We start from the raw sequence: 24,804 nt of genomic DNA on the forward strand, positions 1-24,804 counted from the left end.
GCGGGGTCCCCCAGCGGGGTCCCTGCGGGCGCCCGGAGCCGCTCCCGGCCGCTGCCGCGTTGCCCGCGCTGCGGGGAAGGGGCCGCGGAGCTGCCTTGGCACCTTCCCTCGCGCCATGGAAGCTGGAGCCGCCGTTTGCCCCCCTGAAACTCGAGTGACGATTTTAGACCATAGAGAGGGGAAAAAAAACACATGTCTTTTTTAAAAGTCCTGAAATGAACTTGGCCAGTGCGGCGTGATGACTCACTGGGCAGATCGTAAATTCACTCGATCTGCATTTTAAATAATCTGCACAGACCCCTCTTTGCGTGACTTGTAAATTGTTAAGGAAAAACGGCGTGGAAAAACTGAATCTATTAAAAACAAATTCTGCTGTGCAAATTTGTTCTCGTTTTGGTTATAAAAGCAGTAATGGCAGCRCCTCTGTTTTCCTTCTGAATACTCTATGCTGAGATAAGTGAGGCCATGTGCTGTGGAAACAGCTGGCTTATGGTTAAATAAAATCACGCAATATTAAGTATTTATTATCTCCTGAAAAGCATATGTATATACAAGAAAGTTGTTTCAGTAATTATTACGGTTTGGTCAAAGTAAGTTTTGAAGAGACTCTTGTAACTGATGTCAGAGGCATGTCTAAAATCCCAGTTTAGCATACGCCCATCTAGTTATAAAAGGGTTGAAGTTACTGAAGCAGTAGTCTTATCTGAGCCTTTTATTACTCTGAAATAATCTTTTTTCCCCAAATAAAGCAAAAATCAGCTAGACTAAGAAAATACAAAGAAACACTTTTGTGTTTGTAATTCTGACGAATGACTAGGAGGAATCAGGGCCATGTTAAGATGGGAGTGATTAAATGAAATATTTTGATTCCCAGTACCTGGCCCCAAAGAACCTGCCTCAGAAATTGTCTGAATCCTAGGAAAGGAACTGATACAATGAAAGTAAGGAAAGTGTTAATTTAAAAGGGCACTGTTAGTCACAGGTTTACATGGGTGATTAATTTGCTAATCAAAAATATGAGATAGCTTTGATAGCTTTTCTGATTGAAAATGAAATGTTGGAAACATACATCTTAAGCACATTTCAAATTAATTATCTTACCAATAAGTCTAAACTTTGGTGTATTTTAATATGGCTAAAGGATTGTTGAGTCCCATTTATTGTACAAATTAAACTGTTTAAACAGCTGAGTTGCAGTCACCAGCTGTTGATTTTGAAAAGCATATTAGTACAGTGGAAATGATACCATGCAYATCAGCAAACTTTACAGGCTTAACAGTTCCATCTTCTTAGTAGTGTAAGTTCAGTTGAATTAAATGATGTTAAAAAGCTGAAGTTGTTTTTTTTTTTTTTTAATTTTCAGTTGTGCTACTTTGTGTTGGATTATGGTGAACAACTCTGACATAAGATTTTCCTATAAGCAGGAAGAGTGAACTAAAATCAAAAGGAAATGTTGCTAGTTGGCTTGTTCCTGAAAGGAGTTACAATTGGAGTGCAAGTAACAGAAATAGCAGAAGAAATGTGTTATTGAAAACTAAAATTTAAAGTCAATTCAAATAGCTGTCAGTAATAAATATTGCTACAGGTATTGGTTTAAGGTGTTTCTTCTTAGGGAAATAAATAGCAATTAGCAGTGTTTATGATTAAAGCTTAGATTTAAAAATAAGCTCTCATGTTGTTCTTCCCCCTTTCTGTATTTGGAAGGACCGTTTAAGAGATGATTCAAGTTGATTGTAATAGTTTTACAGCTCTCACTTCATATTTTCAGCTCTGGTTTATCAATGTGAGACTGCATAGTTGTACTTCTCTAAAAGTTTGTTTTGGCACTTATTTGAGCTAAGGTACCCTCATTTTTAATGTTTTCCATGTTAATTTTGAGATGTTTACTTCTATAAACAACTACTGCCTTCATGGTACAACACAATAAGAATACTGTTTTCAAATCTATGTGTTTTGGTCAGTGAATACCTAGAAATGTTGAACAATCATTAACTGTATTGTGTTCTTTCTTATTTATCCCGTTTCCCTTGATTTGTGCAGATAAGATACATGTTKTCTTATGAACATACAGTAAGTAATTCCCAGTCCCTGATTGAGGAATCTTACTGGTCAGCATTAACATGATTTTTTTTTTCTGCTGTTAAATGTTTAGTAACTTGGCTAATGGCCTTGAAACTCCCTGTCCAAACGAYTGGAAACATGGCTGATCTCTGTCCCGTTCCATTTCTACTCTCTGAGTCCCTCTATTAAAAATGGGACTAAAATCAATGTTTACTGTCAGGAAACAGAAATCTTCTACACAAATGAAATGATGCTGGGTATTGCAAATAAGATTTGGGGGTAAATGTGGAGTATGTTGGAAGTTGACGAATTCAGTTTGCCCTAATGCTTCCTGGTTTCAGTATTCTGTTCAAGCACAAGGGTGTTAATATTTGGAAGTAAAAAAGAAAAATAATTCCAGCTGCATAAGGTATTTGTTGAGAAGCTAAACTCACTTGTTTGTTCAGGAATAGATGATAAAATAGCAGCTCTAGTGACTTTTAAAGAATCGTTAAAAATAGAACTGATCCTCCTCCTCCCTTCCCAGCCCGAGCAATTCTTTTCACAAGTGACTGCCTGCATGGGCTAAGCAGAAGCGGATGTGAAGGTGGGTTCTGTGCAGGGATCCCTCCGCCCCAGCAGGTTATCCACCCCCTTTCCCTCTCCAATGACCCTTATGCAAGAAATGTGAATGTTTCCCATCTGGGGGGACATTTTTGGCAGAGAAGTCAATTAAATGATGAGATCCATGCATGCTCAAAAAGTAGGCATCTGTCTTTTGCCTGAACTTTTCCTCCCATTTCTTGCATGTCTTTTGTGCAAGTTTCCATTCTGCTAATAGCTTTAAATGCATTTAGCTAATAAACTGCTATTTATAATGTTTCCTTATCCTTAAATACCCACTTTGGATTAAAATTCAGATCTTTGCACACCCTTTTCATGGTGCACTTAGTCCTGTCTGGTGCAGGAGGTTCTGTGTTCATTACCGAGTCATTTCTTATGTTTTATAGGAGGCAGATGAATGTGGAATTCTGAAAGTGACTCAAAGGTCAAAGTAATAGAAATATGGTTGTTGAGTCACCCTGGCCCTCCCATGCTTGAGCACGCAGTTAAGATATGGTTAATAAACCTGTTCTGCTGACATACTTGTAACAGCCAGTCTGATTTTTGTTTTGTTTGTTTTAATCAAAGAAACTGTACTTTGCTGGCTGGTTTCCAAGCTCCAAGTAATCTCATTCTGATACGGGGCTTTCTCAGGTAACCATTCTATCACAGCCCTAAGCTTCATTGCAAATTGCACAATGCAAGCATTATTCTACTTTTTAGTTTAATCAAGTTATTTGATCTTTCTAGTCATTGTTTAGCAGTGCATGCATCTATTTCATAAATATAGCCAAAAGCAGTTAATAATTAAAAACACATTTCTGTCAAATTACCTTTTTACATGGGATAGGTAGGATGCTACTTTTCTAGGAGCTATTTCCATGAAGGAAGGCATGCAAGGGGAGAGGAGATAAGTGCTTGATGCAGGGCAGAAGTGGGGCCTTTTTCTAGCCTAACTTTTCTGTTTCTATTCTGGYATAGGACTCAGCCCCCCCTCCTTTCAGCACTTCAAGGTCTGTAACCCCATATTTCAGGATTCTCTGTGGAGGTTCAAGCCTCTTATCATACTTAGGGTATTTATCTGACCCTAAGTAAGGATGGCGGTTAATAACAAAATTGATGATACTTCCCTTCTGAATCCTGCTTGCTACTTGCAAGCTTTCTTGTCATGTGTATAAAAAAGGAGAGATTTTGTGGAATTAATAGCTGACAAGTACTCCTGAGCGCTACTGAACATACTAAACATATTATTCAAGTGATATAACAGGTAATTAGCAAGCAAACAACTCTACAAACTCATATGTAGTACCATTCCAGTGAAAATATCTTTCTTTTCCAGAATGTCATACCCAGGTTATCCCCCTTCAGGCTATCCTGCTTTCCCTGGTTATCCTGTAAGTATGGTTCTTAAATGTGTTGCATTCCTAATATATTCTGTGAATACCCATTCTTACTATGCTGTGTTTGTGTAAATACTAGCTGTCAGTTCATACAACGTATTCTCTGTAGATTATGGTCTTTGTTTTCATCCCCACATCCTGGAGGATGACTTTACATTTGAGAAATAAACATTGGGAAATAAAAACACCTGAGCACTTCCAAAGTTGCCAAAGGATGTGGTTTGATTCTCTGTCTCATAAGAATTCCAAGAAGGAAGTTTAAGATTTTCTTTTTTAATGTTGCCTGTTGTTCTGGAAGGGTTATTTGTTTGGCTTTTTTGTTTGTTTGTTTATTGGTCCTGTGAGTTCTTATGTATATAGCTAACCATCTCAGTCAGTAAATGTTTTTAAGAATTAGCAGTCCTTACATAAATATGAGGATCTTTAGGTATGGGATCAGAGGTAATCTCTGAATTTCTCTCTGCCAAAGCTTGGAGGAGCTTGGAGTTCCAGTTCAATTCCTTTTCCAATATCCTGTGCATCCCTACCCCMGCATTTATAGAGATGCTGAACAAACCAGAGTGGCCACTGCCTTCAGGAAGAACCTGCAGTGTGTTACTCAAGTACACCAGCTTTCATACGACACCAAGCAAATGTTTTGTTGAAGATGCAGGACAATGTCTTGACTTTGACATCCCCCCCCACCCACCCCCCTCATCCTTCGGCTGCAGGACTCATTTCCACCCTCAGCTCATGACTGATTGGGCTAAAAATGCCAAGGAAACTCAAGAGAAGGCTGAAATATATCAGTTTGTGGCTGGTACTGCAGTGTTGTTGATACATCTGCATTGCTTTTCAAAGCTAGATGCAAGTGCAAACTTTTATTAGTATGGCACTGAACATGCTGTAACTGTGGGAATTTTACATGGTTTGTGTTTTACGTAGTGCTGAACTAGACTTAAATATGGAGCTCAGTTTCGATCCCACTAAAATAGCTAAAAACCATAAATGCAATGAATTCTCCAATTATTTTGCTTTACAATTCCAGATAAAGCTTTCCCTCTGTTTAGAAGAGTCATAGTTTAGAAAGTGACTGATGAGAGACTGCTTGGTGTTGCAGTGACTAGTCATGTGGCTAGTGGAGAAAAGGCCTGGACAGTGAGCAGGGAGTTTTGGAGAACCACCTTCTGGGCTACCCAGAAAGGACCTTTACTAAATTCTGTATTAGTTTTCTATTTTTCTCTGTAGCTTCACACCCATCTTAAGGCCTCTGATGCTCATATTTTTTCGCAAATAATGGTTACTAACAACAGTTGTTTCACAGCATCTGTTCCTATTAGCCCCTCCTGTATCTGCCTTACTGTGCTGAGGTGCAGATTTCTGCGAAAAGGACTTGGAGTTCTTCCCAGAGAAGGGAAGTCTCTTGCACCAGGAAGTGGAAGCAGTAGCAGAACACTTCCATTTCTAATCTTCACTCAGTATATCTTCACTTAATATATAGATTTCTATAGTCTGGTGTCTTAAGGAAACAAAAGTTACACAGTTGTGCAGTCTGTCCATAGTCTTTCACTAACTTCTGAGCTTGTTTGCCAAGATCACCCAAATGTGACACAAAGACAGGAGTCTGAAATACTAAGTTTTTCCAGTTTTCATTAAATATGTGGGAGGAGATAGAGATCTGTAAGTGCTCCAAGGGAAAAACTGTAGTGTGAGTTTCCTCACTATGGTGTACCAAGGGAGGGACATTGGAGAAATGATCTGAAAATATGCCCCAACTTTGGAAAGAGCTTCTTTCAGAGTATGCTCACTCTGAAATGCTAAAGTCAGTGAAATTAGAGACAAGCATATTAGAAACAAGACTCAATTCTGGGATTTCTTGTTTCCCTTCAAGGTTCTGCTGAACACTCATGAGTGTAGCTGTAATTTATTGTGGTTGATATTGTTAAGTACATCTGAAAATCATGTTTTTTTTTTTTAATTAACATCTAAAATATTGTCAACTTTAATGAATGAATTTAAAAGACCCTTCATATTCTAGAACAACCTTTATACATTTTTTTCTAGTCTCATTAGTAATGTTTGTTTACTCCCAAAATATTTTTCTTCTGGCTTATGCCCAAAGTGATAACCAGTGCAGAAAACAATACAAAAGGAAAAAGTTTTTCTTCTGTAATAGTGATGGGCAGCTGAGCAGGGCTTTGGGGGATCCTAATTTTGGATTTGTGAACCTAAATTTCATTAAAATCTTTTTGTTGAGTCTGGCTGAAACAGAGTTGAGAAGGGTTGGAATGTCCTGCTAGGGAGAAGGATCTTACCGTAGTATCGGCACAGTAGTTGGGAGGTAGAAAACTAGGGGCAACCAAACCTGAAGACAATGTGTGAGCTAAACTTTCCTGTTTTGCTGTTTATTTGTGTTTTCTGTACTCGAGGATGAGTGCGTACTGTACCAAATGTTTGGGCGATCTTTGCAAAGCTAGTGGGTAAGGATTGTTCCCAGCAAATGAGTAACAATGAACCCATATGTTACGCCTGGTTATGAACCTGATTTTAAATAAGTGGGTTTCAAGATCAAGTATATGGCTTTTAACCTGCAGGGTTTTCCCTTACAGATCCTGGCCTTCTGTGTAAATGTTTTTAATGTGCATTAATGCTAATGTAAGCCATCATGACATTATTAATAAAGTCTCAGACATTGCAAAATGAAGGTATTTGGACGTCTGACTTGTTCTTTTTGTTTAAAACCTGTAATGGCTGTTAAATCTGACTCAGTGGTCCAGATTTAGTCTTTGAATGTCCATGCTTTATAAGCTGGTTTCCAAAGAAAATAAAGAATTCTGCCAGTTTTTACCTTGTAACTTTTGAAAATATTGGCTGTGTTCAGCCAAATGCACATGAGAGGCAGAAGTTTGAAAGATATTATGCTCTTAAGTGTCTTATAAAAACAGGAGACAGACTACTAATGATTCACTGAAAGCAAGCCTGAACTGTGAGCTCACCTCTTAGTTAAGAGACAAGAGTAGCAGCTTTCTGGTAAGGGGCCTCAGTCGTGGTGGTTAACAAGTCGAACATGAACCCGTGGTGCGCTCTCGTGGGGATGAAGGCTAATGACGCATCGGGCTTTAACAAGAATGAAGCCAGCAGGTCAAGGGAAGTGATTACACCTCTGTGCTCACTGTGTCCAGTTTTGGACCCCAGTACCACAGAGATGTGGGCAAACTGGAATGAGTCCAGGGAAGGCCGCTAGSCTGGAGAAGAGAAGGCTAAGCAGGGAGATCCGGTCAGTCTTCCACTGCCCAGGAAGGGGTAACAGAGGATTTGGAGCCAGACTTCTCAGAGGTGCAACGTGAAAGGGCAGCAGGCAACAATCACAGGTTGCAGCAAGGGAAATTGTAATTTGATTCAAGAAAGCATTTTTCCCAATGAGAGTGGTTGAACACTGGAACCAGAGAGGCTGTGGAGTCACTGTCCCTGGAGACTTCAAGTTCAAAACTTGACAAGGCCCTGAGCAACCTCATCTAACTCTAAAGTTGGCCCTGCTTTGAAAGGGGATGGGATGAGAGGCCTCCAGAGGTGCCCTCCCCCTGCAGCAGTCTCTGATTCTGTGTAAGGGTTGTTTCAACAAGGGAGAGGCATCAGAAAGCCCAGCCAGGAGGCTCACAGCCAGGCTTTGTGAATTCTGCTGCTGCTTCAAGTGCTAAGTCTGATCACATTATTTATGTATGTGGACATTTTGGTAGCTTGAGTGTTTTTATTCTAATGTCCCGTTAACAGACATACAAACATCCTGGTTTTGTTTCAGCCAACAGGTCAAGAGTCTGTTTATCCGCCAGCCGGTCAGTACTCCTATCCCGCTGTTTCTGGAGGATACCCTCCAGCGGGAGGTGGGGCCTATCCTGCAGCACCACCGAGTGCTGGGTATCCAGGGGCAGCAGGATACCCTGCCCCTGGGGGCTACCCTGCCCCTGGGGGCTACCCTGGAGCGCCCCAGACTGGAGGAATGCCATCTTATCCTGGAGGTAACATCCTTTGTTAGACTCTCCCTCAGGAGTTATTTCTGTTGTAACCATTCCCTATGCTTGCTAGAAGTAGTAAAGAAAACCAGATTGTCTAGTAATCAATTTAGGCAGCAGTACTTAGACAGCCAGACAGATTGATATGCATCAGTAAATACTTGTATGTTGATAGCAGGGCCTTGATGCCTTTGGGTTGCTGGCCACTGCAGAGAGACAGAGAAAAGAAGCGATAGGTTGCCATTGGTCTCTTGCCTAACTCTGATCAGTAACCTGGCTTACATAGTGGCAGAAATCAACTACAAAACATAAGGTATGCTAAAATCTTTCTTTTTCTCCTAGCTCCTGCAGGCCCTGGGTTTGGTGTGCCTCCCGCTGTCCCTGGCTTTGGTGGCTATCCTCAGCCTCCTGCCCAAAGCTATGGTGGAGGTGGACCAGCGCAAATTCCAGGTATGTGGGTGTTTCACTGTTGGATATAAGAAATTTCAAGCATCCAAAGTTGAACCAAGAGATTCCAAGATAGGTAGTAACAAATTAGGCCCTCACTTCTAGCTGTTGAGGTTCGTGTGCTGTATGTGTCCTACCACCTTACTTGACAAGACTAGTGAATGGCAGATGAGAACCATATACCAAAAAGGGATGCCTGTCATTGATGCGCTTATCCTTCCTTGAACTGCAGGTATCTAATGAGAACTGTAAAATCCAGAGTGTACAGTCAGTGAGTGTCTGGCTGTTCTGTGCAGCTCAGAGAAGTTTATGCATTTTTCAGCAGTCTTAAGTAGATCTGCGTGTTTGCGAGCCCTGTTATAGTGGGAGAAGTGGAAAGGAAAATGCACACAATTGCTTAAAAACGGTGTGGTGTTTTTAATGCTTTGAGTGGTCAGCTACCATCAAGAACATTTTTGTCCTGAAATGTATGTATCAGCCATATTTGCAAGAAATTCAGAGCAGTGTTTTATGCAGAAAACCTTTCCTTTAATGATTGCTTCACTAACTCTGATGATAACTAAGCTGCTGTTAAAATGATAATTGTATGTATATACTATAGATAAAAATAAAATTCCATGACAAAAAAAAAAGTATTGTTGTAACTTCTGGATATACAGTGCTTTTAATTATGAAATAAGATTCTTTCAGTTCTTTTCGCACCAATGAATTTTCAGTATTTACAGCTTATATGCTAGACATTTTAAAATGAATAATATGCCTTTAACAGAGAGTATGGGACAGGGATTTGTCCTTTGCTTGGAATACCTTGTCATATGTCAAGGATACCAACATTTAATGAGGAGATATCCTACCAGCTACCACAGCATCAGTAAATTTAGTATTTTTAGTATTGCTTTGCTGGAGTATATACCAGAATGCTTCTGTGACTTGTACTTCCAATCATTCTGAAGGGCAAGAACTTAAGTTACTGATCATTATAGGTTTCATTACTCAGGAAACAGGTTTTGTGCATTGGTAGCGCTGTCATTTATTAAGTCTATAGATGGTTTTATTTTCAGATCAGATAGCATTTATGTAATAAGAAGGAACATAATTAATTCCTTCTATCTTGTTCTTAAATTTATTTTCAGTAGGATATCCTGGTGGACAAGCACCATCACCAATGCCTGGCCCGGTATGTGCTGTATCCTCTTTTATAATCAAACTTCTGTGGCTTCTGTAGTTTTCTCACCTTGCTATATTTGTTGGTAGAGCAATGTATTCACAGCTGGTTGTGTGGAGGAAGGTAGGGACTGAATATGGGCAGGGGATGTGTGAGAGAGGATTGTACATCCCACTATTTTTACTGGGGCTTTGTGCTAAAGGCAAAAAAGATAAAAATGGCCACACAGAAAAGTAATTTGTTGCTACTGCTTTCAGTAGGGTTCAGATTTACTCCTCTCTAATTTGCAGTTTGAAAACATAATTTCATTTAAGCAATCATATAGTTACAGGCATTTTAGTATAGCTTTTCCCATAGAGTTTGGTGGACACGGAAGGGTATGAACTGGTCCTGTATTATCAAATAGTTTACAAAGTGACCAACTTCTCTTTAGTGCAAAAAGATTTCTTTGCAGCAGTGAAGTCTGGCACACTGCAGCCAGGCAAATGAAACAATTTAATTTGTTCTGCATCAAGAGTTCCCAGGCAGATTTAGGTGAAAGTTTCTTTCTTTGAGCTGCATAGCAGTTCTTTTCTCAGACCTACACCCAGAAAGTCCAAATGCCACACTCAGAACACAACCCGACACAATGGTAACACAGTTTCTGTGTATACTCTGCAGTAGATCTTCACCCGTAGCACTTGATAAAAGCACTCTGGCATTGGTGGGCCAAAGCTGTTCAACAAAACTAAGTGTCATCCTGCTTCTGTTTTAGAAAGGAATGGGGAACTAATGGACTCCTCTAGCTGAAGTATTGACTGCAAAGTTTTAATTCAAATTTGTATTGTACAGAATAGCTAGTTATACATGACTTTCTTATTCTCAGCCTGCAGCAATGGTTCAGTGTACCCAGGGCACAATTCAAGCTGCTCCAAACTTTGATGCTGGAAGGGATGCAGAAATTCTGCGCAAAGCTATGAAGGGGTTTGGTAAGTACATAATCGAAGCTTAAATTTCTATTGAGTTAATAATTCGTTAATTCCATTTTGCCCTTTTCTTCAGTTTTTATTTAACCATATATTTTTTTCCCCTCAGGCTTTTGAGTCACGCTTTCAAAATGACTTGGGCACTCTGGCAGAGTAAATTATTAAGATAATTTGGTAAATAGATGCAAATGATAGTCATGCATTTGTGTAACTATGCCCAAATGTGCAATTACAAACTGGACAGTCTTGGAGGGTTTTGAGTTCTTACGTGAAATTGCCCTTCTGTTTCCAAGGAACTGATGAGCAGGCTATCATCGATGTTGTAGCTAACCGCTCCAATGATCAGAGGCAAAAAATCAAGGCAGCTTTCAAGACTATGTATGGCAAGGTATGGTCACTAGTTTTTTAAATCAGTAAACAAAAACATACTTCTGCTGCTGCTTTAATTGCCCGATTGCATTTTAGTCTTGGGGAGTGGTTTGGGGGATTTTTTAAAATGCAAAACTCTGGTTATATTCCTTGCTGTGCAGCAGCTAGGGAAACCTCGTATCTTAACATTCAATATCGTCCTGATATCTGGTAGGACTGGGAGGGGAAAGGCTCTGTCGCTGACCAAACAAGCTGCTTCAATTTTTAATGCTCAACAGGTAGAAACTAATCCAGCTTAAACTGTCCTTGTATTTGTGCCTGAAACTACTTGGAGTTGTTTATGCACACAAACTAGCACTGAAATCAGCTTTGTCCTAAGAAGCAGAGAAAAGGGTTATGGATTAGTGGTGCACCTAGGTCTTACTTTGCTGAATTAATTCAGCCATAAAGCCTTACTGCCATCACTCTTYGGGCTCACTTCAAGGGTGCAAGGCAGGTCCCTACCCCATCTCCTCCTTTATGATCCATAAGGTACAGTTCCTTTCCAAAGAGAGTGCTATAGGCACTTGCTCTCAAATCATTCTCCCTTCTGTGCTTTCTGCTGCCATGAAATCCTGCATTTTTGTTAGCTCAGTAGTACAGCTTCAGAAGTACAGCAGAAAGAAGACTCTTCCCTCTTCCACCAGACTGACTTGTTTGTTTGTGGTCAAGGTAATTCTGCAAGAGGTAGAAGTAGGTTTGGAAATAGCTGTTGCAGGAGGGAACTGAACTTGGGTCTCCTCCTTCCTGGGTGAGTGCTCTGATCGCTATAGCATGTTACAGACGGTATTGCCATCCGTTTTGCCAGTGTTTTAAAAGAAAGGAGTAATGTCTGTGCTTTGTGAGGAATGTTAGCCATTTTCAGATTATAAATAACAATGGTTCCCTCAGTAAACATAAGCAGAAAAAAGATCTTGAGTTGCTCAGATTGGATGGTCCTGGGTAAGTTTAAAAGAACATTTCTGGTTGTTTCTGATGTCCTGCAGGGTGACTCAAGCATCTCAAGAGGCAGCAGATAAACAGGAATTTTCGTGGACTRTTGCACTGTGTCTTAGCTACAAGAGTGTTTCTCGATGAAGAAATAAGAAGTTTAGTTCTCCTTTCCTCCCATTGCATACTGGCAGACAAACTGTTTTCTTAAAACTACCATAAGAAACTCCTTTGCAGCCAGCTTTCTGGAACTCCCAATTATGTGTATCAGATTAAAGAAGCTGCTCCCTGTAAGGAGCAAATAATAGTAGAAGGCAATTTAAAGTGCAATTTTATAGTTGCGGCAGTTTTTCAGGAGTTGACTAGCTATTCTGCTGGATCTCAAAACATTTATGTCTAGGACGTGATTTCAGTAATAAGTTAACTCTAGAAGACATAGCAAAAAGCATTAAAAAACTACGTACAACACTTTTCTCTTTGAGCTAAACTAGAAGACAACTTAGAGCTAAAACAAAAAAGGCCTATAACAGAACTGCTATTGGTGATCTCGGCATCTTTCAAAAGAACCTAACTAGTATTTTTTTGGACTGAGTGCTGGGGGATTATGCATATGTTTAATGTCCAGAATTTGCAACTGAAATTACAGTTTAAATCACCAACTCTTTTGAGCACTCTGTAGAGATAATGACTAGCTGTGAAAAGGGCAGGGAAAGGTGCTAGAAGCAGGGAGATCATAGTAAAATAAACTGCTGTACTTTGAATGCCCTGAGTTTTGAAGCTGCTTAATCACAAATTTCTCCTCTGGTAGGAGGCTCCCTAAGATAGGGGGAAGGAGGAAGAAACTAACAGTATCCATATCCCATTAACACAATCTTGAAGGTTGCAAAGGGCAAAGATAAACTTCAGTGCTTTGTTTCTCATTTTATCATATGAATGCCTGYCTTTTCCTTGAACGAATATTAAAAATAGCATAGTAAAAATTTTCTTAGAAAATTCTTCCCACTAAAAGAAATGTGAAGTGGAAAACCGTAGGTTCTTCCCCACAGGCAGCAATTAGAAAAAACGTATTAATGAGGAGATAGTGGAGAAGCTGAGCTGTCACGGTTCTTTATAAGAACAGAAAACATTCAAAGATTTACAGTAAAAGCAGCACAAAGGTAGAAATCAGTCACACAGGTAAGCTATAGTTTGAGCTTTTTCAGTATATAATCTAAATACATGGCTAACGCTCCCCACAATTAGTTCAGCTTTGCTTTTGAGCAGTGGAACTTCAGATGTTCCTGTGAAAATCAGCAAACGGACTCTTTTGAATTTTGGATCTGATGTCACAGTATTTTCCTTAGCCAAAGTAGTAGAAAATCTGTAAAATCCATCTCTTGGGACTTCTGACATTCTGACCTGAGTGAGTTGTAAAGACAACTCACTAGACTTCAGCACAGTCAAAGGAACAGAATAAATATTTGTTCATCACCTGGAGTTTTAACTGAAGACTAAAGCCTGCTGTAAGCCCTGACTTGTGAACAGGGCCACTTCAAATAATTCCTAATAATTTTGCTGCCCGCATATTATGACTCCCTTCTTGTGTTTATAATTGGACAGGATTTAATTAAAGATCTGAAGTCTGAGTTAAGTGGAAATGTGGAAGAACTGATTCTAGCGCTCTTCATGCCTAGCACCTATTATGATGCCTGGAGTTTACGTCATGCAATGAAGGTACGGTTTTACTGTGAAGGTACGGTTTTACTGTGAACAAAATAGATTAAAATGATCTTAAAATGCTCATCTAAGAAAACTGAGTACCTGATCCTTAAACCTTGTTCAAAAATCTTGTGGTAGCAAACAAATTTAGGTATTGTGAGGTTTAAAATCTTTTCTGCTGCATCTTCCAGTTCCAGCCAATTTCTGCAGGACTAGCTCTGGGGAGCAGTGCTCCAGCAGAGGATCAAAGCGCTGCAGCACAAAACTTTGTTCTCTGCCATTCTCTCAGCCGCACTTTTCACTAGACCCTAGTAAGAGTCAGGGTGCAGTTAAAACTGTACCCATGGTTTAAATTGAAGGTATGTACCTCTCCTTGCTAGGAGCAGGCTGCTGGTTTTGAAAAATATTTCTGGAATATCCCAGTGTTCTCAGCAGGATGATAAAAGAATATTTTCTTATGGTCAAGTGATGAACGTATTTGGTCAAGTGTTAAGACTGCATTAGAGATTAGGTATGCAATTTGATATAAACTTTTAACTCAGGTAGACTGATGTCTCCAGTTTCTCTGAATTTCTTGCTTGTTTGAGCTGCAACAGGTAGCAGGTGGCAGATTACTGGAAAATAGTAACTTAATGCACATATGACTACAGATCTCTAAAGAATACAGAGCACAAATGAAGATGTGGGTTTAGCAAAGGCAACAGCCATTCTTGACCTTTTTTTAATTTATGTTATAACATTGCCTAAAAGTCCCACATAGATCCACCCCATCTACTCCGTGCTTGAATAGAGATGACCATGCCAACACGTGAAACACATAAACCCCAGTTAATTTCTGTTCTGGGGACAGGGAAGCATTGGTGCTCCATGTTGAGGAAGCAGCCACATTTTGAATAGGGAATGCATCTGTAAACTGAGCAAAGCAGGATTCAAGTGTGTATCTTTTGCTTTAAAGGTTACCATAAGGCTTTACCTTGCTCCAGCACACTCCCAGGATAAGATTGCCAAAGAATTTATCTCCTTCCTAAATCATCTTCCAGTTAAATTTGTCTGATGTCATCATTGTGGAAGCATAATTTGCGGGTATTTTTTAAACTGATGCAGAACTGAATGTTTCAGAAATCTTCATTCCATTTTAAGTATACAGAAGATAATGCATTCACACTGGAAGGGTGCTGTTCTGACACTGTAGACTGTATTAAGCTTCAAAATAAAAAAATGAATGTTTTATTTCACAGTTAAACAGAACTGAGTAGGTAGTGCTCTGCAGTATGCCCTCTTTTCCTCTGCCTACAGGGAGCAGGCACTCAGGAGAGAGTCCTGATTGAGATTCTTTGCACAAGGACAAATCAGGAAATTCGAGAAATAGTGAACTGCTATAAATCAGAATTTGGAAGGGACCTCGAACAAGACATCAGAGCAGACACCTCGGGACACTTTGAACGATTATTGATATCCATGTGCCAAGTGAGCTTTAATTATTTTCTGTTTTTTGGGGGTAAGATAAGGGTGAACAGTCTGACTTTGCATATATTCATAATTGCTCCATAAATGAATTGCCTGTGCATGCTTAGCCAGAGTCAGGTTTTGTTTAAAAAAAAAAAAAATTAGCAGTGGACCATTAATTTCTTTCCTACTGACCAGATAGGACACTTTAGTTCCTCCTCAGGGAAGAGATATTTCCCATCCAGAAATCTGTGAAGAATTGAGTGACCTAATTAAGAACCCTGTATTCACCTCAGAGAATGTATTTTTAAATACTTTGTTGTGCAGACACAATCAAATGGTACTACAAGCAAAGCTCTCACCTGCTGACGTGTGTGTTTGGGTTTTTGTTTGTTTGTTTTTTTAACAAAATCATTTGGGTGAATCTGATAGGATCAGCTTTACGGTATGTAAATACCTGTGAGAATGCCCAAGAATGAGCTAAGAGGCGCTGCAGGTCAAAACTTCCCTCCCAAGTCGCATGAGAGCCTCCCTTTTTCAGATCACCAGAACTAGGTGTGTGCTACTACTGAACTACAGTGAACTGTGGAGCCTGCTTATCCTGGAGAGTTTACTAGGGTTCTTCTTGTGTTAAAGAATAGTAACAATAGTTACCTGCGTCTAGGAAGAAATATGCAGCAAATGCAACTTCCCATATTTCTCTCATAAATCTGTCCATTCACTGTTGGAATTTCTATGACTCTTCTCTATCTTGTTTGCCTCTACCTTTGTGAGAGTTCAGCTCTTCACTTGATATTTGGATTAAAAAGTCAAAATCCACAAGAAAGCAAAGCTTGAGAAGCTCATGCTGCTAATTTTTATTTTGATAAATCCAATACTTTACAGTAACTGACAACATCAATTTAAATAATATATTAACCACTATAGACACAACAGTATTTGAGAGTATGTATTAAGCCTACTCAGCCAGTATATTTAGCAGTATCCATCCATGCATCAATCAGCAAAAAGAGAAACCTCAAAGCACATAAAATGTCACACAAATTCTGCTAACATGTTACAACTACAGTAAGTGCTTTCTGCAGACATTCTTACTTGAAATGAGCAAATTCTAAACAGAACAGAAGACCTGAGCTAGTTGAGGTGTGCATATTCAGTAAGGTAATTCATTAGTTCATTTGGGAAGATTCTTTGCAGCTTGAAGCCTAGAAACAAATCAAGAGAAAGTTTATATTATTAAGAAAATATGAGAATTAACTACGGTTCCTGAAAAAGACTAGAATTATGAGATGGTATGTAGAGGTGAAACTATCCTGGTCAGTATACCTAGTTAAAGCATGCCCTATGGATAAGAGTTTTGAGGCACTTTCCTATTTTCTGTTTGTAAGAAATACTAAACCAAAGAGTAGATTTAAAGCAATGTAAAGTATTTCAAACTGATGTTACTCTCTCTAATTCAATTTGCTTAATTCTTTGAAGCTAACTGCTTGGAGGGTAGACCCCAAGCATGTAAAGCATAGCCTGCTCTGGGTAATTTCTCTTGACCTCTGATGTCTTTGCTTTCAGGGTAATCGGGATGAGAATCAAACTGTGGATTATCAGAAAGCTCAGGAGGATGCTCAGCGTCTGTACCAAGCAGGTGAAGGAAAACTTGGGACTGACGAATCTTGCTTTAATATGGTTCTGGCAAGCAGAAGTTTTCCTCAATTGAAAGCAACAGTTGAAGCATACTCCAAGGTAAGAGTTCTTCACTGATTTCTAATTGATTTAGCCAGTGTATTTTGAATTAAAGTTCCATTTGTTATTGCATTTCACTAGCCATATATTAATCTTATTTGTTTTTAGATTGCTAATCGGGATTTATTAAGCAGCATTGACCGAGAATTTTCTGGAAACGTTGAACGTGGTTTGAAGGCTATTTGTAAGTGATACATTCTTCCTTCCTCTTACCCCTTAGGAATTCAAACATCACTCCCTTCTTAACATTATTCAGGAAGAATCCAGTTCAGCACTGGCCATATAGCAAATAAAAACAAAATCTGAGAATCTGCTAATAGAAAAGTAACTTCAATTATTCAAATTACTCACTTTGCACTTAATTAGAGAAAATAAGCATCCATTTCAAAGAAGACAGTTTGAAACAAGGAAAAGGTTACACAGAAACTACTTGTCACTTCTCTGCAAAGGCAGAGAACTACACAGAAGCAAGGGTCACTGTTCAGTATTTGTAGTTTTGAATTCACTTTTCCCTGCTGGCTTATTACGGTAAAACATTTTAAATGTAGCATGATTTACTAATAGTGAGAACAAGTGACCAGTACTCTGTGGAAACCAGTCCTACCAATGCTTATGAGAATTACAGCRTTTCTGTAGCCATATTTGGTAAGAACCTACTGGCTTAAACAAAAACTTTCCAGATTATATTCTAGAAAAGAGTTCTGTTGGAAAAACTCAGCTCTGAAGCTCTTGTARGAGAATATAGGCTTGTCTTTGGGTGTGAAAAATCTAACAAACAAGATCTATTCTGCAACTACTAGAGAATGAGAACATTTTACATCTGTACTTCTATTAGTGGAACTCTAACAACAGAGCATAAATAAAAAACTTGTATCCTACTACCAGTTATCCAAGGAGAAGAACTGTTTAAAATACATATTTGGGAATTACAGTTTCAGTGAACTTTAAAAAGCACTTCCAGAAAAGTTAACTGTTAATAATGATAATTTTTCTTGTAAGGGAATTACTTATTTGGTCAGCTAGAAACCAAACTCAACTCTATAAAACAGTTCCTGTTATCCATGATAACTGGATCTTTACCAATACCTGGCTCTAGCTGCCTACAGTAAAAATCCTGAATTGATCTTGCCAAGTATCACCATACAGTGTACAGTACTGGAACTGATCTTAAAAATTCATTTTATTACAGTGCAATGTGCTTTAAATCGCCCAGCCTTTTTTGCAGAAAGACTTTATTACTCCATGAAAGGAGCTGGCACAGATGATTCTACACTTATCAGAATTATAGTCACTCGCAGTGAGGTAAGAAACTGTCTCCTCTCCAGAAYGCCAAGACTTCGGATGTAACTTTCACATGTAGCTGAAAGCTGTCTAAATTATGAATCGCAACAAAGCTTTCATCCTGTTCAAAATTAGATGAACAAGTTGATTTGTTTTAAAGGTTTCATATAATAATTTAATTATTTCTGGCTAATAATTTAATTCTCTCTGTTCACCTTCCTTCCTAACTGTGGTTGCCTGCCCATGTAGCAGATGAACATCTGAACTTCAAAGGTTCAACTACTAGAAATGGGATACTAAGGTACAAAGAAAGAAAGTATCAACTGCTGGACCATTTGCTTTGGGAGCTGCTTGTCTCTCCTTAGAGAGAACAACCAGCTTGTAAGACCTGTAATCAATTGCTCATTTGGCCTTTGACATGTATTTTATAGTCCATGAAGAAAATAGCATTTGAGGGAGGAGAGGCAGGGACTGTCTGGGAGTTAAAATCACTGTGTTCAAGCTTTGTGCTTTTCTTTTTTTTTTCTTTGCATAGATTGACCTTGTGCAAATTAAACAGCTGTTCACACAAATGTATCAGAAGACTTTGGCCACAATGATAGCGAGTGATACAACTGGTGATTACCGGCGTTTGCTGCTGGCAATTGTTGGTCAGTAGAAGAAGATTTTCTGTTTTTTTGTTTTCTTTTTTAAAACAAACTGAAGGACATGTAACATGCTTTATGCAGACACTGACTATCCATGCGTGTAAAAGAATAATTTTAAACTCTGTGTAATCAAATATGCCTTCTTGATGATTCAAAAAAGCTTTTTGCACTTACATTTGCCTTAATTTACAGCACATAATATTCTTTATTGTATAATAAAAGATGTATCTTGTCTATTAACCCTACGCCTTAGTTCTTCTGACCAAGATAAAACAAACTCCCCTCTGCTAAACTTCTGCATGAGTAAACTAATTGTCTCAGAAGAATCTCTAGTACTCAGCAGATTTTCTGAAATAGCTACACTTTGCTGCTGACCTGACAGAGAAGGCTGAGGCTATGATGTAAAGTATTTTACAAAAACCCAGCCAGGTTCTCTAACAAAAACCCTCTTTAATACCTTTCCATTGTAATGTTGAAAAACATGAAAGTGCCCAGTTTAAGCCACATTACACAGACAGGTTGTCAGAACCTGACTGTATCCCCCTTACCTACTTTCTCACACAGCAGTTAGTTAGTTACTATTATGCTTAAGGAAGCAACAGGAAGGAGAAATCATCTCAGATTTAATTTGAAGTACATCTCCTTTAAAGGACTGGGTTATACAGCAAATGACTGAGCAATTAAAAAAAAATCCACTAAGTAAATGCCAACACTACAGGAATGTGTTTAAATCCAAACTGAAGGTGASAGTGACATAGACGATCGAAATTACTATGTGGATGATTTCTTAGGATTTAAATTGAAAGAACAGCTTTGAGTAGTACATTGTTTTTTAGAAAGCCAAACTGAATCTGACTTCTGGCCATAAATTTATCAGGAGCTTGAAGTCTAGCAGCTTGCAAGGTGTTTCCCAACATTTCTAAGCAAAGCTTTCTCAAATAAGGGTAGTATTATAAGACACCCTCACACAAACAATAAAACTCCACGTCTGTTAACCCTCAGACAAAAGCAGTTAGGGCTGGTAGAGTTAATTCTCATAAGGCAAACTTTTCACAATTGCATGACAAAAAAAAAAAAAAAGGTTTCTGCAAAACAACAGTAAATGTCAAATTTACCATACAAAAAAGGCTTAAGTATTTCATTTATATTAATGTTCTGCAACCAGAACCTAACTTTAGACTATAAACTTTTTCTGATGTAAAACTTAGAAATATTGTTCAATTTAAATTTCCTTGGTCAGATTAAATAGTCCAAACAGGGACAAAAGATAGAAGTACATTTTAGTAGACTAAAAAACATTCCACTGTGTGTTACTTTGATCATYGCTGAGATGGTATAAGTATCCACTGTGAGATATATATCAATACCTTTCCAAGCTTGACTAAGATTCTCTTAAATTTTGTTTCTTGTTTTTTTGATCTTGAGCAAACTTCTTTGCAAGTAAAAAAAAAAAAAGTTTAGTATTTAATAATTAAAGCCTATTAGTGTATCTACATCTTTTCATGTGTGACTAAAAATATTCCCACCAATTCATTTGTCATTCAAAGCAGAACGTTGAGGTCTAGGTCATGCATCCTACTACTGCAAGAAAATGGACAGACAACTGGGGTCTGTTTCCTGATGCCATTCATCTGTTTTATGCCAAAACATTATGTTTTGCTTACATACTAGAAACAGAGAATTCTCAAATGTGTAACAACAATTGAATGACTGATGATAATGAAATGATAGCAAAATGGTAAGGAGACAATAAACAAATACTCTGTATCCTGCCTCTGAAAAAAAAAATCCTTTTACATGTAACTAACATAATTAATAGTGGTCCAAGATTAAACATAAGAAAAAAGCAAGCCATTTAAGAGATTCTTCCTCTCAAAAACTGTTCAGACTAAAACCAGAAGGGGCCTGTCTAAGAGAAAAACAGCCTCACTCCTGGCTGTCTGTCGTTTTGCTGAAGAGGCCAGTCCCCTTCTTCCCAAATGAATACGCAGGCTAGAGCGATTTGTCCGCTTCACAATTTGGCATTTCAGAAGCTTGAAGGAAAGCTGTTGCTTAACACTAAATTACTTTGGGTGGTGAGGTGGTGCGTTTACGTGTAGGCTGAATGAGCTAGGCTGGTTTTGCCCGTTTGGCTCACCAGGTGGCAGCAAGTTTTCTCACCAGCACAAAGCCCTGCTTTAAAATGAGAGAGAAAACCGAGCACGTTCTGTACGTTTGGGCCAGCTTCTCAGTTTCACTAAAATGCATTTACCCTTCTCTGAATGGCTAGGAGAGCCCCCCTCAGACACTGCCAGTGCAGTACAGGTAAGTGCACTGCAGATAATGTTTTAACCTAGGGGTTCAGGGAAGGAAGCAGCATATTCCCTGGGAGCCACGCAGGGTCCAGCGAGCCCAGTGCGAGGCAGAAAAGCCTTCACTGCTCCAACTCAAACCAGGAACCAGCCATGTCTCACATGGCCAAAGGACGCAAAAGCTGACAGAACTTTTTCCAAGCTCTCTCCCCTCCCTAAYGAAGAACAGAGTAATGGCACACAGCTTTTTTTCTCTCCCTATAACACTGAAAGCATAAAGCAAACAACGCAAAACTACTTACCGTTTTCTGGGAGGGAGGATATAATCTTTTCTCTTCAACCATGCAAGAATTAGAGACAGCTCCAGACTCCACCTTTCAGAAACACAGTAGCCAAAAATGAATACCTACTTTTGAAACAGAGAAACCCCACAGACATAACCCTRTTATCTAACTGACCACTTGCTGAAAGAGCAACAGGAGAGATGCAGCATTGTGAAGACCGAACAGGCTGACAACTGCCCAAGAAATTTTCCTTTACTACACATCTCCCTTCACACCTGGCAAAAACTACAACAGACAACAGACACTGCAAGAGGATCCTAAAGGAAGCCAGCACCGTTGCAGCAGAGCGCTTACAGACCAACACATATCCAAACCCGTGCTCTCCACGTACGCTGAGGTCTTCCTAGACAAAGACTGTATCTGTATTTTCTCCACATACACAATTCCAGCTAGTCAGAATATTAATCAAAACTAAGAGTATCAAATCATGAAAAATACTGTCTTGAGAGGGTTGGGAAATTTTCCATTAGCACCTCCAAGGAGAAAGGTACCATCATAATCTTCATCATGTAAATCTTTAGTTGTACTTGGGTAACAGGTGTTGAATTCTGCTCTAACACAACATCATGCAAAGACTATATGGCTCACTAGTATGAGGGTGCCTCATAAAAAAGAAAAGAAAAACACTTACCATTGTATAAGTTGGTCTTCTGCACTCAGACTTTAAGAATACTGTTTCCAATTAGAATGCGTCTACAATAAAGTAAAATCAAATATTAAAACTCTATTAGCACTGGTGTGTCACAATTTTCATCTTACTTTATCTTCATTCTGATCCTGTTCAGCAGCTTTTCATATTTATCTTTAAAGAGACTATACCAAAAAGAMTAAATCCAATAATATACGTACTATCAAAACAAACAGTCCTCCCTCACCCAAAAAGCAACCTTAACACATTTCACTGGTATCTTGAATGTTCATTTCAAACCAACACACAAAACATGGCTACAGTTAACAGCCTTTCTGTAGGATCAGCCGACGCTGCCCTTCCAGTTTGTTCAAACCAACAACGGATGTCCAATTTAGCCGACAGAAAATGCTTAGGTATTTCATTTATGAGAAAGAACTCAAAAGCAAAAGAAGAAAGCAATAGCATTCTTAATTGAATATCATTTACATTAAACTAATTCTCTGCAAGCTAAATTGACTTTTCAGACTTTTGGATAGCTTAAATTTTGAAGAGTATTTCTAACTAATTTTCTGGGTCAGATTAGACCTAAGTATTCCAAATAAAACCAATACACAATGATAGGAGCCGCAGCCCATGCACAAAATTTATTGTGTGCTACTGTTTATAAAATACTTGAATAGTTCAGAACATGCATAAAATTTCCAACTTAGACAGGGGTATGTACAGATTGTACTTTATGGCAAACAAAAAAGGGAGATGAACTCTAGTGACTTAAGTTTCAAGTTGTGTTCCAGGGGATGAGAAAGACACGTAGCAAATGCCAAAATATATAACAAAGTACAGTGGCAATCAGTACAGTCCATTATTTGTGAACAAATCAGCACAGGGCTTCAATTTTTATTTTAACCAAGCAGTCCTGTAGATATCAAAATACATGCAGTCTCAAGTTTACACTTTCACTAATGCCTTAGCAGTTGAACAGAGCAATTGCTTACGCACTGCTTTGCCTAAACAGAAAGTATGTCCAATACAGTTTCAGTTCCTTTACAGATTTAAAAATAATAAAAAGCTTGCAGCTATTCAGGCCAGTGGTTATTAGCTATTTATGCAACTGTAATACTCACAATAAACTAAAAGTACCCATAACATCTACATAACCTATAGATGTACATCATAGGTCTATATATTAAATATTTGCAAAATGAAAACATGCATACACAAAATACAATGCCAAGCTTTACAGACTTGATATGAATCAAAATTTACTTAAACATAATGTACAAAGTTCAATTAAAAGTACCTTAAAATTAACATTTCCATATTTTTCTTACTTTTAAAATTAGTATATATAATATTCTTTTTTAAAATTCAAGGTTGGGAGGAGTCTTGAAAAAGCTGGGCAAAAAGTTTCTAAATTAAATATTTTTTTTTAATCTGTGTTCAAGTAATAAACATTCCTACATAGAAATCTTCCGATAAGCTGTAACTAAAAAATACAGTGAATACAATATTAGCAACATCTAAGGAGTAAACCTGAGGTCAGCATTTTACAGAATGACCAACTGAGATTTTTTTTGGCATTTTTTTCTGTCTATTTAAAATACAGTTTTTGCAGCCTCAGATATTTTAAGACCATTCTAATCTATCGTTTTAAAGACATTTCATGAAACCAATGTCCATTAATAAATAATTAGCTCTTAGGGTTGTATTTGAAAGTCTGATTAAAAAAACAAACAAACAAACTAGCGCTACTAAAAAATCCCATTTGTAAACTTAAAGTGTTGACAACGATAAGCATAAGATGCTAGTCTAGATGTGCTTTAGTGATAACAGCCCAATTATTTCCCCAGATCTCAAGATTCAGCAGCCAGTGATGGATTTTCTGTAAATACATGAAGCACGCTCCCAGCAGGTCCGGTCACCACATAAAGAGAGGGGCTGTTGTCTCAAAAGCAGGATGGTTTCTCTTCAGCGGGGTCAAGTTAGGCGGTTTTCCACCTCACGTTAAGTAGTCACTTTGACTGATCCCCCTGGCTATTTCATCTGTTGTCACATCAAAAAGCAGTAATCGAGGAATTCTCAGGCAAGACATAAGTGAGTAAACCAGAAGCCGACGTGGTCACTGAGCATTGTTGTTGCCAGTTCCATTGTTTCCATTGGCATTTGTTGTGTTTAYAGTATTAATACCATCTTGTTGAAGAGCATCTTTTCTTGGTGGCATTCTCTCATTGATCCTATCCAAACCTTTTGCCTCTTCAAAACTGCAGATTTTATGTTGCGGAGAGAATCCTCGTATTGCTTAACAAAATGCAAATTTGATATGTCAGTAATAGAAAAATAAGATGAAAGCATACACTTTTTCTAATAAATGATTTTTAAAAATAGGTAAGAAATCAGCCAAAGAAACTTATGGCTCTGTATCTGTATTAGTAAAAGCTTATCTAATCTGCTTTCCTGAAATGTTCAGTGGCAATCATGATTTCAGCTTACGACAAAAAGGACAGAGTATGGCAAATATTCTGCAAGTAGGAATCAAGGGACTTCAACCCACTTGATTGCTTCTGCATGTCCCTGGGGTGGCCAGCTATAGACACCAATTGTTTTTGCTGCTGAGTGCATCAGGCTTATCATAACATCCCCGTGGTCCTCAGTGGAATGTCAGTAAGATCTAAGCAGCACAGCAAGTGCAGTGGAGGCAAAGCAGCAAAGAGTTACAAAAATAATAATAGAGTTACATCCTGCATACACATTGACGGTCTGATCCTGCAGTTTTCATGCAGGC

The 24,804-nt window shown here is 38.5% G+C and overlaps 2 protein-coding genes across 7 annotated transcripts in view; one reads left to right on the forward strand and one right to left on the reverse strand.

Annotated features, from left to right (window-relative positions):
- The first annotated feature begins 2,145 nt into the window (after positions 1–2,145).
- Positions 2,146–19,843, forward strand: ANXA7 (annexin A7). Of its 2 annotated transcripts, none has more exons than XM_026055789.1 (13): positions 2,146–2,647; positions 3,983–4,037; positions 7,822–8,038; positions 8,375–8,482; positions 9,616–9,656; positions 10,510–10,612; positions 10,903–10,997; positions 13,547–13,660; positions 14,942–15,112; positions 16,658–16,828; positions 16,937–17,012; positions 18,018–18,130; positions 18,645–19,843. In XM_026055789.1, exons 2-13 carry the CDS (start codon positions 3,984–3,986, stop codon positions 18,765–18,767), a joined length of 1,386 nt encoding a protein of 461 aa, XP_025911574.1. In that variant the 5' UTR covers positions 2,146–2,647; position 3,983; the 3' UTR covers positions 18,768–19,843. The 2 variants fall into 2 exon arrangements, with proteins under 2 accessions (XP_025911574.1, XP_025911573.1); XM_026055788.1 differs by having other exon boundaries at positions 2,149–2,647; positions 9,613–9,656.
- PPP3CB (protein phosphatase 3 catalytic subunit beta) overlaps positions 15,925–24,804 on the reverse strand; it is a 53,329-nt gene continuing 44,449 nt past the window's right edge. For 4 of the 5 annotated variants that reach the window (XM_026055787.1, XM_026055785.1, XM_026055786.1 and 1 more), the window contains one exon: positions 22,640–24,320. In XM_026055787.1, the coding sequence (XP_025911572.1) occupies positions 24,142–24,320 (179 nt within the window). In that variant the 3' untranslated portion in view covers positions 22,640–24,141. Of the gene's footprint in view, positions 16,297–21,349; positions 21,422–22,022; positions 22,085–22,639; positions 24,321–24,804 lie in introns of those variants that run through there. The other variant, XR_003251910.1, reaches the window with a different exon arrangement.

The sequence above is a fragment of the Apteryx rowi genome, unplaced genomic scaffold (genome assembly GCF_003343035.1).
Source record: "Apteryx rowi isolate R43461 unplaced genomic scaffold, aptRow1 scaffold_126, whole genome shotgun sequence".
Lineage (NCBI taxonomy): Eukaryota > Metazoa > Chordata > Aves > Apterygiformes > Apterygidae > Apteryx > Apteryx rowi.

Excerpts from the sequence above, each read along its gene's own strand:
- ANXA7 (XM_026055788.1), top strand. The coding sequence starts at position 3,984 with ATGTCATACCCAGGTTATCCCCCTTCAGGCTATCCTGCTTTCCCTGGT. Across the intron at positions 8,039-8,374 it reads AATGCCATCTTATCCTGGAG|CTCCTGCAGGCCCTGGGTTT; the intron begins GTAACATCCTTT and ends TTTTTCTCCTAG. Across the intron at positions 18,131-18,644 it reads TTATAGTCACTCGCAGTGAG|ATTGACCTTGTGCAAATTAA; the intron begins GTAAGAAACTGT and ends TTCTTTGCATAG.